The sequence below is a fragment of the Oratosquilla oratoria genome, chromosome 15, assembly GCF_046742065.1.
Source record: "Oratosquilla oratoria isolate Oo_2021 chromosome 15, ASM4674206v1, whole genome shotgun sequence".
In the NCBI taxonomy this organism is placed as follows: Eukaryota; Metazoa; Arthropoda; class Malacostraca; order Stomatopoda; family Squillidae; genus Oratosquilla; species Oratosquilla oratoria.
In genome coordinates this window covers 20,383,238-20,397,393 of record NC_134791.1, presented here as the reverse complement: position 1 = coordinate 20,397,393, position 14,156 = coordinate 20,383,238, and the positions used below count along the sequence as shown (strand labels likewise).

The window sequence follows — 14,156 nt, the reverse complement described above, 5'->3', positions numbered from 1 at the left end:
TGACCTTAATATACAAATAATTTTATTTATTTTACAATATAAATTATATATAATACTTCTGGCAGTAATGCTGGTTAAGAAACCAGATAAAAAAAATTAAGTGGTTTAACCAGTAAGGAGACAGTGTCCCTCACTTTGTGAATTACAGTTGAGGAGAGTGGAGGGAAAATGTTTGCTTCCATTTATTTCATCCACGAGGTGCCAAGATAGGAGAGAGGGTGGAGGGGAGTGGAATATATGGGAAATGGGTGGGAGTGATTTCTATGCCTTTTTCTTTTTGGCTACCCCCCCGTGTAAGGGGTAAAAAGCCTTTGGTATATGTATGTATTTATTTCTTGAATACAGGAGAGGCCTCCATAGTTTCCATTTGGTGCAACAAATGTGCAACAGTAAAACGTAACTGATGAAACTGTTGAATGGGAATGTGAAATCTTTCTTTTCTGCCACTGCTGGCTTCAGCTTCCATAAGGACTGCAGGTTCAAGAACTCTTGATAGCCAACTGGAAAGAAGATAAAATAAATAAGTAAATAATAATAAACAAGAAGTAATAAATAAATAAAATACATACAGAAATGTAACCTGGTCAAACTTAAACTGATAAATGCCTTACTTTGTAGATATACTGACATCAACTCTCCACTTCAAATCACTTAGAGTTGGAAGGCTGGGACTATTTGACAACAATCTGGCATCAATATCAGGGCGAGCTGGTCCAGTAATCACTTTGCAAATGTCAGCAGCTTGGTCTTCTGGAAAACTTTAAATATACATATATATACTTAAAGGCATTTCTCCATTTGTAAGGGAGCCTTTTCATACTAATCTTCATAAATTTTTTCTGTATGCCCAAACCACCTCAATATTCTTTAACCTACCCTATCCAACAACTTTCTACCTCTGTTCTTTGCCTAACCTCCACATTTCTCACTATCTATTCCTGTAACTACTAATGTATTATTCATATACTTAATCTCAAAAGTATTTACTATTCCTGCCTCTCAAATATTCCAAGTCTGTTTCATAAAGTACTGAGTACAATCACTCCTTCAAACAATCTTCTCTTTGCATCCATCCCCAAATACCTTTCTCAAACCACTTTTCACTCCACTCAGACAAGTACGTGCTCACTTTATGTAATTCATCTCCACATTCCCTTCATTCATTGCTATGTTATCCTAGATACTTCAAACTCCACCTTTTTTTCAACCTCTCCCCGCTTCATATTCAACCTGCTGTCATCACTCCTTGTACAACTCATTTTACTTTTGCCAAAATTTATTCTGAACATTTTCCTTACATGCCCTTCCAAATGAATCAACTGATTCAGTCTCCTCAGAATTGGCTATAAATGCAGAATCAACTACAAACAAGTGGCTCACTTCCCATGTTCCTTCACCCTCACCCACCTACACTAAACATCTGCTTGGCACTCTCGCCTTTACCTCCCTTACCATCCATCCATACAATTAACCAATCAGTGACATAACACAACTCTGGTGCAGCCCTACATTCACTTCAAACCTTAAGATAATTTCATATTACATTCCAAAAATCCACATACATATTTAAATAACAAATCCAGGCAGAAAAAGATATACATACCCTATGTGTTTTAAATCTCCCAACAAATTTTCTTGCTTTAGTTTTTTTTGGTTAAGCCTAAAAGCCTGACGTAAGAGAGTCAACATCCCTGCATACTGCAAACTTAGGTCCTACATGGAAAAAAATGTATATAAATAAGCTACAAAAAGTATGAGATTATTGGAATAAGTTAACATAGTCAAATCAGGCAGTCAAAGACCCTCAATCCTAGTAACTCATGATTTGGAGTACAATCTGCTACCATCTTGCCTTGTGACTGCTGTATTTGATTATTTGAAAGACATCACTGCAACTGATGATCAATTCCATAGTGATAAATAGTTTCAGCACAGGATTTATACAGTAATTTGTAACTTACTTCCACCTCTTCTTCAGTTGAAAGTCCTTTGGCATTGCAAATGTTCTTAAACATTGTTTCACATTCGTTGGGTGTCATAGTTCCTTGTAAATGACCAAGAGCCACTGTAAATTGAATAAGGAAATCAAAATTCAAATATTAATGACTGCTAACTGTTAAGAGAAACTAGTTTGCATAAAATAATACATGTTTAATACATATACCAAAGGTTTTCCCCCTTACAAGCAATGTGGTGAGAAAGGGAATGGAGGTGGAGGTAGAATGTAGATTGAGAGAAGCAAGTAAATGCCTTGGAGGATTAAAAAGTGTAATGAGAAATAGACCTTTGGGAATGAATACTAAGAGGAGATTGTATGAAGAAGTGATTGTGCCGACAGCACTGTACGGGGGCAGAAGTATGGGACATAAAGAGGAGTTAGAATGTGAGGTGAGGTGCCTGAGAAGTATGATGGGGTTACTAGGTTGGGATGACCCGTCATTCAGGAGGTGCTAAGATAAGAGGGAGGGTGGAGTGTATTCAGGGATAGAATGGGTGGGAATGATTTTATGCCTTTTTCTTTTTGGCTAGCCCCCTTGTAAGGGGGAAAAAGCCTTGGTATATGTATGTATATGTACTAGGTTGGATAGAGTGAGAAACGAAGTAAGGAGGAGAATGGGAGTGGAAAGGGAGTTGGGAGATAGGGTTGGTGAAAGAGTATTGGGATGGTTTGGACACATGGAGAGAATGAGTGAAGAAAGATTAGTACAAGAGGAGTGTAAGGCAGAGGTAGGAGTGAACATGAGGGGGTGATCAAGGATGAGATGGATGGATGGGGTAAAAGGGGCACTGGGAAAGAGGGGAATGTCTGTTGAGGAAGGACAGGAGAAGACAAGATAGGGATAAATGGAGAATGGTTGTGTATGGATGATGCTGTATGGGAGTGGGTGGGGGATGGGGGGGTGAGGGAGTATGTGTGAAAAATAATCTGATGCAGCCCAAAGGGGTTTCACCCCTGTCTTCTCCATTTCTGTATGAAGGGAGAGATGGCGGGTCGCCAATTTAATGAAGTGGCCTTGTGGATGTGCTGTGTCTTGCGACACTGCTTCTGACCCAGGGCAGTGGGTGAGATACAGGGATGATCCATCATCCAGGAGGGGCAGATAAAAGGGTGGGAGGGGGTGGATGGGAGTGGAGTATGTAGGGATGGAATGAGTGGGAATGGATTTTATGCCTTGTTAGGGAAAAAAAAAAACCTTTTGATATATGTATGTATACAAGGGATGTAGCCAAAGTCAAAAGGCATAAATCCACATGATTAATAATAATTGTTACCTAAATTTAACTATATGAAAAACCTGTAGTCCCATAGTAGGTAACTCCCATAGATCTCCCTAAGAAGAAACTTTGGACTATCACCGGTGTTGTGTTGGTGTAAAACTTTTTCTGTGTCATTGGCTGATAGCAGCAGGAGGGAATCAGGTGCCCATTGTCAGCTTTCCACGTGTGAAAAGGTGTATGAAAAACAGTCAATCAAGAGGGATCTTGGACCCAGTGTAGACACTGAATGCCAGCCCATCAGGCTGCACCTTCTGGTGGAAATGATGGGATTAACAGGTTTTGAAAATGGGCAGCTTTGCTGTCAATTTTGTAATATCCCAACAAGCAGGTACCCATAAGTCCCACCCTACACCTCTCTAGTTACAGTTATCATATATATTATTGTAGTGTAGAACCTTGGTTCTCATTCACAATCCATTCTAGAAAACTGTTCCAGAACTGATTTGGTGGAGGACTGAAACAAGTTTACTGATCTGCTGGATAAAGGTTTATTAGGGAGATATTTTCCCATAAAACTTTGCATTTCACCCCATTTTCCATTCTTCTCTGGGTTGGTCAAGAACAGATATTTTGGTCAACTACTGGAGAGAAAGAAAGAAGAAAAAAAAAAAAAAAGAGAGAGAGAAAAAAAAATCATGATCAAGCATTGAATTGTTAGACTGAACCATTCAAGAACCAAGGTTCCACTGTACAAATAACCCTTTGGTGTCAATGAATACTTAAAAGAACTTACACTTTATAAGTTTCCTGGACAAGGGTTTTTCCAGTGTTTTACTTCCATTTATCAGACTTTTGACTTCTGTTGGTATTTTTGAAGGAAAAAGTATATGTTCCCTATCTGGAGCTAGTCTCGGAAGTGCGGCTGTACTCATTCTGCAAAAATTAAAGAGGAACTTACACAATGGGGACCTAAAGATCCAGCATCACATAGACCAATCACACCACCTTGTACAACATCCAAAGAAATAGAAAAGACAGTCCATGATAACAACCAACTCACATACCCCACTATCCAGTAAGACACAATTTCCAAGGCCACCATTCCATGTGGTATGTAAGGAATAGAAAAGACAGTCCATGATAACAAGCAACTCACATACCCCACTATCCAGTAAGACACAATTTCCAAGGCCACCATTCCATGTGGTATGTAAGGAAGGCATGATGAAAATATTAAGAAATTCTTCCTCGGTGAAATAAGAACCACGCTAGTATGCTTGCATACAGGCCTATATATTTCCTCTTTTCCTATAACTTTATCATTCTCCCCTACTATCATATGTTCCTGGTATCCCCCATTGCCATAGTCAAAGCCTCCCTATCCTTCTCTGTATTGAACAACTCCTGAAATACTCTTATCTTCCTCTTATTGTCTTAACTTCCACTTACATCTGTTCATCAGTACCCTTTACTTTCTCTTCTTTACCCGACTCACCCACCCAAACTCTTTCACTGTACCACTACCTTCCAAATTATTTGTTATTTTTTTGGATTCTTTATCAAATGCCTACCCCATCTTACATCTGCCTCCTTCACCTTGTGTTTTGTCTTCACTCTCTTCAGTACCTTTCATATGTTTTCCTAGTTCTACTTTGCAGCAAATCTTCATATTCTCTAGACATATCCTATCAAAAGCTTCATATGCCCCAGATGTATCTCATCAAAAGATCATTGTGGAAGATTAATACAAATGCCAAAAAATATAAATCATTAGAAACATATAAAAGCTTAAAGAGACTATCTTTGGATTACTCACTAGAAAACAGTTCAGTTACAAAAGCAAATTAAGAGAATTATCTGGGAGTACTGGTCACAAATACCTTATCACCAGACAAACATATCAGCAAAATTGTGGGTGAAACAACCTTTTGATGAACAAAGTGTTATTCTATTACATGGATGAGATGATGAAAAATCCAGAAAGCCTGACATGTTGCTTTGAGTTTCACCAAGTGGAAAATCTGCACCACCACAGTGGCTGTCAATGGTCCACAGAACATCCCACAGATGTTTGGGAAGAATCTTTACTGTTGTCATGAGGGAAAGGACACTAACAATTTCTTTACAAAGGTTAAATTAAGTTAGGGTGTCAGATCAGGTAAGGTAAGGTTAGCTTAGGTTGAACAGGTTATCATCTTTAAACCTAAAAATGACAACAAAATGGCATGCACTCTCAGTTGTGATGGATCAATTTAATTCATTTAAAGATTAAACAATGTTGTTATTATTATTTACTTTTGATTTGTTATTAAAATATTTTATAGAAAAATGGTTAGCTAAAGGCAAAATGGAGAATTGAAACCCTATATCTACCCACAATTCTATACAAGAACTCTCAGTCCCACCCATCCGTCCCATCACATATCATTGGTGTAAAAAAAAAAAAAAAAAAAAAAAAATCAAGACCAACCTGGCTCCCCACCACCATCAACCCAGCTGAAAAATCATTCCCATGACATGAGAGAACCATACTGGTACAAATGCACTCAGACTACCCAACATTGAAAGTAGTAGCAAGAGATAAGTGGAGTGACCAAAGAATCAAACTGCTCCAGATACAATCACATCATAACAGACATAGAACAACTCATCTTATGCTGTTCTATTGTAGCCTTACACAAACATAACCAGTATCTCTTTTTGATTAATTTGTGGGCCAATCTGGTGGCTCCTGGCAGTTCCCTGGAACCTCTGGACCTCCTGCAAGAGACTTGGTCCAACAGATTGATTAACTTGATATGAAGATCACACCACCATTGTATATTCTTAGAGTTGATAAAGCATTTTTTTTTCATTATCTGCATGTCCATGTAGCAAAAACAGGTTTAATTATTTGTTCAGACAGGTACAGGACTCCTAGAAACCCCATCTGCAAACTATTCAATTTCCTCCCTCATCTTTCTGGTGATATAAACAAAATAATTTCTTTTGCAACAAAAATATTAAGAACACCCTTTCCTTCATCCAAATGCAGGAAAATATATCTAACTAGACAAATAATATTCCTGAACATTTAGCAGCTGTTTCCCTGTTCATTAACATGATTAAGTCTATTTCACCCACAATTTTACTGATATGATTGTCAAGTTCACCATGGCCTTGGATCATGTTGGACTCATGACTGACAACTATCACTCTTCCAGATGAGAGCTCAAAGCTTGTATACATGGTCTGATTTATAAGTGATACTGTGACAGTGAGACAGTCAAAGACCTGGGTGTATGGCTGAATAGCAACTGCAAATTTTATATGCATTTCAAATACATCACAAGAACAGCAAGACAGATAAGTGACAAGGAGGCCAGAGCACTTGCTACCCCTATGGATTGTACTCATTGTCTCTACAAAGGTGTGAGAGTATATGCTCATTTATATCTGGAATGAGAATGATCCTAGCGGAAAGTTTCAATCGTGCTGGTCTGAGGTTATTTAATAGTCTGCTTTGTGAGAACTAAGGCATAACTGGAGTCAGCACATAAACACTCAAAAGGAGGCTAGATAAGTTCCTGGAAAAGAAGAAGATAAAAAAAAAAAAAAAAAAAAAAATTACTGGATGAGCTTCTAGTCCAACTTCAAGAAAAGCTGCATCAAACTGCATTATCAACCAACTCCAATATATGAGGATAGAAAAGAGGTGGGGGAACAGCAGGTCCCCAGACTGGTCATGGTGATGACATAAATCACCACCAAGTAAGATACACAAACACATACCTAACTCCTTGTCCACCAGAGCTAGAATCCTTGCTTACAGTGCTATCATGCTTTTTGGCTTTGGGCAGGGATTGAAATCAGATTGCTGAATTAGCTGTAAGTGTGATACACTACGCCAGCAAACCTGTGGCACGGTATCTCAAAGATACTCATAGATGCAGTTCTGGAGGTCTATGCTTGTGACTCAAGTTTTGGATCCTGGTTGTCATTATCATTTATGACACTGATTGGGAATAGAGTTATGTACTCTAGGTTCTATACCAGTATCACACAAACCCATTTATTTTTCCTATGGAATGGTTACATTACATTAGGTTAGGGGCTAGTGAACATGTTTCATGTTATAATCTGTTTATTTGGTTCTGAAACTTTACCTATTTTTTAATGGGTGTAACTTATTTCCACTGCTTGCATTTTTACAAATCAAAATTCATAATCCACTAAACCTATTAAAAAATGAGGTTATGGAATTATTCCAGTATTATGCAAATACAGATATCTAACGTGAAATTTGTTGTCAAATATCTCCTAACCTATCCTAACATAACCATTCAAAAGAAAAAAAAAATAGATCTTTCAAATGCAAAAAAGAAGTTAGTGAAAAATGTGTTTGAGTGACACTGGGATAGATCATAGAACTGAGGTTACTTAATTTTATACTTTTCAAACACATACTGGCATTCATAATTTACAAATTACTTTATGAAATGAACTCTCAATGATATATATTATATCCCACGAAATACACAAAATGGATGTTAAACTTTCATAATTATACAGCTAATTCACCAATTCTCACCCAACTACTTAATCAAACTCATCAACGGTCAATTGATGCTGTTTTCCTTTAAAGTTTGTATAATTTTCTTAAGTTCTTCGACTAACACCTACCTGATTGTCGCTCTGTTCGTACTTCAGTGGGAGGATTTCATCCCACCAGTGTTTACTCATTAAAAGGTTTGGCGTAAAAAATATTAAAAGAAAATATGTCCATATATTAATGCATTAATATTTTTCAAATTATCATAAGTAATACACTGTAGTATATATCTAATTTTGAAATATTCCCTCGAAATCCCATGCTGATAGATGAATTAAGTACATACGTAAATACTTGGTCATAAGTGCATAACATTGATAAATTAATCATGATATAGGATATATTATCTATTGATAATAATATATGTTCAAACTATCCATGTTTACTTCTCAGAGCTTTATATTTCCGAATTTCCCTTAATAACTAAAAGTTCCAATATGACACAAAAAGTTTTAATAAAATATAAATTTTCATCGTTCAAATTAAGCGTCTTGTTATGAAATTATATTGTGAAAATAAATGTAAAAGGCACATAAACGATAGACATGTTTGTTACGAGTATTATAACAATAAAAATATTTAAAAGATTTAGTTGTACTCCTTTGATTCATGAGTTAACACTGGGTGGCGCGACTGTTTTCCTGTTTATTTACCTTGGGGATAGGTCAGACGAGGTCATATATTGGCTCACAGGTAAGAAATATTAAATTTCGTCATTATTTTCTCCTATGCATTCGCCAGAGACCTTTAACACACTGTGAAACATACATAAGATTGGAAAGATTTTGCAAAGTACTCATGAAAGAGCGATGTGGAAGGTATGGAGATGTAAACAAAGCTGAGGCAAAGGGAGGAAGTGAGTGTAACGAGTGGTTAGAAGCAGTAATGGTGTCCTTGAAAAAGTTAGTAACCTCTCTGTCAGGTCTCCTGCTCATAGGCAGGTAGAAAGCATTATGTATTTTGGTGTCTCGTAGGTTATAGTAAAGGCTGTCGATGTGTTTTGGGTGGAAGTCGCGTAAATGAACCAACGTCGTATTATAAATGTTTAACCTTGATCTGTCTTCCATCTTATTTACATTGTGAAGCTTATATCTTGATGTATGTCGACACCAAAATGAGTTATAAACTTGATATTTATCTTGGCATTGATGTCATTCCTACTACAGTGCCAAGAGTATGGGGTATTATAATGTCATACTATTATGTGACAGATTTTTGCTCTTGTTTGAAATGCTAAAATAATTCATGTAGTACTGGTAGTCCATGAGCAAAGTTTGATAACAAAATCTGTTGTAGAATTGTGATAGCTGGACATCATAGTATGCTTTATTTTTGGTGAAATGTTCTATTATGACATGTGAAGTCTGCTGAACATAAACTTAAATATTCACATTAACATTGAAGTTTGATTTTAGTGGTCATTATATAGCCACCCGTGGTTAAATCATATAATGACTAGGAGTTGAGGTTTAGAACAATATAAACTCCTTTCCAAATTTTTATTATTATTAAGTTTTAAATGTGTGAACAAAATGAAAAGGGGTTGTTGTCCTCTGAAATGTTTTTGTCATAAAAATTATTTATTTTTGCCATGTTTAATATAGGAGAGGTGGGGTGAGGAAATTGTTTGAAGATAGAACCAAGATTCATGTGATTGAACAAATGCCGTAAACATTTTACTGAGGGAAAAAAATATATTCCATAGAAAACTTACACACATGAAAGGGTGTTTGCTCCCATGTGAAGGGGGATGGATGAGTTGAGCACAGATCTATCCTAAATCAATCTAATCCACTCAGCACCCTCTAGTCTTGGTACTTTGAATGAAGGGTAATTCTTATCCCATTCCACATTGATCAGGTTAAAGGCAATACAATGTAACAGTATCTCCATAATGTGGCTCTACAGTTAGAGCTGGTTTATCTGTACATAAGAACATAAGAATGAAGGAGACTGCAAGAGACCATAAGGCCTACACTAGGCAGCTCCATATCCTGCTAGAAAAAGAATACATAATGTTGTATTTTTGGAGTGTTAAATATAATACTGTGATTGGTTTTAGACAGACAAGAAATGTGTATGATGGTATTTTTATCATAGAGAAAAGCATTTAGTTTCTACTTTTTCAAATCCATGTGAGTTGCAGAACTGTTGGTTACTTGTTATTGTTGTTCGGCCTGACAGTTTAGGGAACGATAGCAATTTGTTTTTGTGACTTGCCACACATCCATCCAAAAGCAACTGTTTTCCCTGTCGTCATAGTATATGAGAGGAGAAAGTGGGAAGGAAATGTGGAAAAAGTAAGGGGAGAAGGTGGGAAGTGAGGTGGAGGTAAGGCTAGAGGAAATGAAGAGTTTTAAGTGCTTAGGGTCACATGTAACAGGGCATGGAAGAATGGGGAATGGGAGTAATTGGTAGAGTGAGGGAATTGAGTAAATGTCTTGGGGGAAATGAAAAATGTCATGAGAAATAGGTATTTGGGGATGAATGTAAAGAGAAGGCAGTATGAAGGAATTATTGCACCCATGACACTGTATGGAGCAGAAACTTTGAATATAAGGGAGACAGAAAGCAGGAGTTTAAATATGAGATGAAGTGGAGTAAGATAGGGGTTATGGAAATGCATATAATGTGAGAAATAGGGAGATGATGAGAAGAATAGTGGTGGAAAGAGAGCTGGTTGGTAGAGTTGACCAAAGAATACTGGGATGGTTTGGGCTTATGGAAAGAATGATCGAGAAAGACTAATAGAAAGAGTATGGATGGATTGAACTTGAAAGAAGAACAAGAATAGAATAGATGAATGGGATGAAGGCCATGAGTACAGAGGGAATGTCAGTTGAGCAGCAAAGGGAGAAGGTAAGAGATAGGTATGAGTGGATGATAGATTACTGTGGCCTGAAGGGTTTTCTTCTTGTCTGCTCAGTAATATTGTGTGTAGATGAGGTAGGAGGGTGTCCATGTAATTAGGCAGTGGGAGTAAAATGGCTCTGGTCTTGCTGTGGAGATGTGTCCTGTTGGATTACTTTTGACCTAAACACTGGGCAGGGAATATGTATGACCCTTCATCCATGAGGAGTTAAAATGATTGGGACCAAATTTGTGTATTGGATGAGTGGGATTGGTGAAGGGTAGGGTCATGCCTTGGCCAGCCACCCCTCATATATAGGGGAAAGTGCGTTTTGATATATACATGTACTTGTATGTATATACTTCCCCAGATGTGTTTCAAGTTATTTCAGACACAACTTACCCTCAGAGAATTCTGGAAAGATAATTTTCACATTTTCGTTGCCACCCACTTTGGGCCTGTGGCTTTCCAGTCAATAAAACTCGAGGCAACACTTATTGTTATTGCATATAATGGTTTTGCAGTGGCAAAACATGCCAACATGTGTGTATGCATGTGTGTATTCAAATTCATTGTTATTTACAAGTTTTTTAATTTCAGGATGGGGGAGCAGCGTCAGTGTTGGCTGCGCTGGCATGACTACAGAGATTCTGTTCTTTCTCAGTTTCAATCTCTTCGATATGATGAAGATTTCCTAGATGTTACATTGGCTTGTGATGGAAAAAGTGTTCAAGCTCACAAGTTGGTGCTTTCAGCATGCAGTGTATATTTTAGAAAAGTTTTAAAGGTGTGTTTAACTATGTTGTTTATACAGTAAACCCTCGATATAACGGACGATATGATATGGGGACAAGGGTCTGTCATTATATCCAAAGATCCATTATAACCAAGGATACCTGGCTATAATAGATGAAAATCCGTTATAGCGAGGGTTTGTCCGTTATATCTGATATCTGGTATATTGAGATCCGTTATATTGAGGGTTTACTGTACTAGTCTATTGTTTGAAAATAAGTTTGTGTTATTGTCTATCTATATACCAAGAGCTTTTTCCCCCCATATAAGGGAGGTAGCCAAAGTCAAAAGGAATATACCCACTCCCACCCATTCCACTCCCATCCACCACCCTTTCCCCCCTCTCATCTTAGCTCCTCATGGATGACAGGTCATCCCTGCATCCTGCCCATTGCCCTGGGTCAGAAGCAATGTAGCAAGACACAGCAAGGCCACTTCACTTAATCAGCAATCCCCCTTCTCTGTCCTCTTTTGCAGAAAAAGAGAAGACAGGGAGAAATCCCCTTAGGCTGTGTCAAAATATCATTCACACATAAGCCCCCCCCCCATGCTCAACCCCTCCCTTCCTTGTATCACAGTATCATCTTTACATAGTCACTCTCCATTCATCCCTATCTCCTGCCTTTTCCCTTCCTTGCTCAACAGACATTCCCCTCTTTCTCAATGCCCCCTGCACCCCATCCATCCATCTCATCCTAGGTCGTCTCTTTGAGTTCACTCCCTCCACCTCTGCCTTCCACCCTCTTTTACTAATCTTTCATCACTCATTCTTTCCATGTGTCCAAACCATCCCAATGCTCTTTCTTCAACCCTATTGGCCATCTCTTTCCACTCTTGCTCAGGGGTATTGGCTGCATGTTATTGTGCAGTATAAACTATGCAGTTGCATGCAGTCAATACTTGAGGGACCAGAGCCTCACATAATTTGTCTATGTCAGAGGAAATCTCTTATCATAGAGAAATGATGCTACTTTATTGTACTGCGGGTGTCCCTCCATAATTCTGTCACACCTCTTCTTAATACTGACTTGTACCACTTCTTTGAGTATATATTTCTTCTTCGCCTTTCACCTGTGGTAGGGAGAAGAAAGAATACTGCCACCAAGTCTTCCCATTAGGGTCATAAAGGTGGCTAGAATGGGGTGGAGTGTGGGATTAGGCATTCTGCTCTGAGTAGACCCAAAGGGGACATCCTTGTGAGAAATCAAGGCATAATAAAGTGGGAGGAGTTTTCCAACCAGAACCCTAATGTTTGGGTCTTTTAATATGCTATCATGACATAGAATTATATTTTAAAGAAATAATGATTGAATTATAATTTTTCTCTTTTGTTTTTCAGGAAAATCCATGTGATCATCCAATCATCATTTTAGATGATATCAGATACCCAGAACTCGTTTCACTAATTCATTTTATGTATAGTGGAGAGGTACTTGTAGAAGAAGAGCGGGTGTCACATTTATTACGTGCTGGAACATCGTTGCAAGTGCGTGGTCTTGCCGAGGTTTCTGCAGCAGTCACGCAGTGTAGGGTGAGTGTAGCTATGTTTTAGAAGGGTGCAGGCTTCTCAGGACAAGACACTTGTTGCTCTATTCAAGATTATTATTAACCACTTCAATACGGGACTTAAATCTCGCGGGCAGCAGCCAATGCCAGCCGTACGACGTAACGAAATAATATTCGCATCATAAAATATAGTCGCCGCTTATATCGATCGTTCTCTCTTTCACCCGCGAATTTTGAAAACCACAGAGAATGGGATTAAGGGCGCATTTGGGAGAATGTAAAAACACAGGGGCGACTACAATAAATATAATCAAGACGCCGATATGGCAGCGTCGCGAATCCACTTGCTCCTCATGACGCCTACGTGTGCGGCACTGTATGGAAGGGGTTAAGTTGTTTAAGATCATTAGACTGATTTAAGAGTTGTGGAGTCTGTCTATAGAGACACAGGCTTAACTGCATTCTTTTACTCTCCAACTTCTCAGCCTATTCTCTAGACCAGGGGTTCTCAAACTTTTTCTCGTTAAGTACCCCCTGAGTTATAAGATCATCTTCCCAAACCCCCAATTATCTGACAATGAAGAGAATGGTAATTTATTGACTAACTCACACACACACACACACCAGATTCAACTATTGGTAATCAACACTGTTAATTTAGAAACCAGCGTAGAACAGTGAGATTGAAGGAACACACACTGCTAGCACGGAATTTCATAATCCACAACTACCACTATTTAAAATACGTTTTTCATCAGCCATCTAAGTACCCCTAGAAATCAGGGGTTCGCGAACCCCAGTTTGAGTACCCCTGCTCTAGACTCTCTCATTAGGAGGACAGTACATTGGTACCTGCCCTCCCATACCTTCCAGCTGGTGATAACCCAGCTTCTACACATGCCCAGTATAAACAAGATGTGAATTACACATATATCCATCCAATGCCATCCACCTATATACCAAGAGTTTTTTCCACCTTGCAAGGGAGGTAGCCAAGTCAAAAGGCACACACCCACTTCTATCCACCACCCTTTCCTCCCTCTCATCTTTGCTCCTCTTGGATGATGGGTCATCCATGTATCCTGCCCACTGCCCTGGATCAGAAGCAATGCAGCAAGACACAGCACATCTACAGCAAGGCTGCTTCACTTAATCAGCAATCCCCCCCCCCCCTTCCATCCCCTCATGCAGAAA

General features: G+C 38.4%; 2 protein-coding genes across 7 annotated transcripts in view; one reads left to right on the top strand and one right to left on the bottom strand.

Annotated features, from left to right (window-relative positions):
- Positions 1-310: 310 nt before the first annotated feature.
- On the bottom strand, positions 311-8,504 carry LSm-4 (COMM domain containing 5 Like Sm protein 4). Of its 4 annotated transcripts, none has more exons than XM_076198666.1 (6): positions 8,464-8,504; positions 4,013-4,152; positions 1,962-2,065; positions 1,604-1,713; positions 612-758; positions 311-500 (listed from the first exon to the last, which is right to left on the bottom strand). In XM_076198666.1, the coding sequence occupies exons 1-6, from the start codon at positions 8,487-8,489 to the stop codon at positions 329-331; spliced, it is 699 nt and encodes a 232-aa protein (XP_076054781.1). In that variant the 5' UTR covers positions 8,490-8,504; the 3' UTR covers positions 311-328. The 4 variants fall into 4 exon arrangements, with proteins under 4 accessions (XP_076054781.1, XP_076054783.1, XP_076054784.1 ...); XM_076198668.1 differs by lacking the exon at positions 8,464-8,504 and adding an exon at positions 7,882-8,038; XM_076198669.1 differs by lacking the exon at positions 8,464-8,504 and adding an exon at positions 7,790-7,811.
- LOC143033341 (uncharacterized) overlaps positions 8,421-14,156 on the top strand; it is a gene marked incomplete at its 3' end in the record, with an annotated part of 25,600 nt that continues 19,864 nt past the window's right edge. For 2 of the 3 annotated variants that reach the window (XM_076198663.1, XM_076198662.1), the window contains 3 exon segments: positions 8,594-8,712; positions 11,262-11,448; positions 12,796-12,987. In XM_076198663.1, coding sequence (XP_076054778.1) covers positions 8,609-8,712; positions 11,262-11,448; positions 12,796-12,987 — 483 coding nt within the window. In that variant the 5' untranslated portion in view covers positions 8,594-8,608. 3 annotated transcript variants of the gene reach the window in all.

What these genes read in the sequence shown, in the direction of transcription:
- LSm-4 (XM_076198666.1), bottom strand. Translation starts at nt 8,489, where the DNA reads ATGACCTCGTCTGACCTATCCCCAAG. An exon ending in GTCCAGGAAACTTATAAAGT is followed by an intron (nt 2,066 to 4,012) that starts GTAAGTTCTTTT and finishes TTCAATTTACAG; the next exon opens with TGGCTCTTGGTCATTTACAA. An exon ending in GGAGATTTAAAACACATAGG is followed by an intron (nt 759 to 1,603) that starts GTATGTATATCT and finishes GTATATTTAAAG; the next exon opens with TTTTCCAGAAGACCAAGCTG.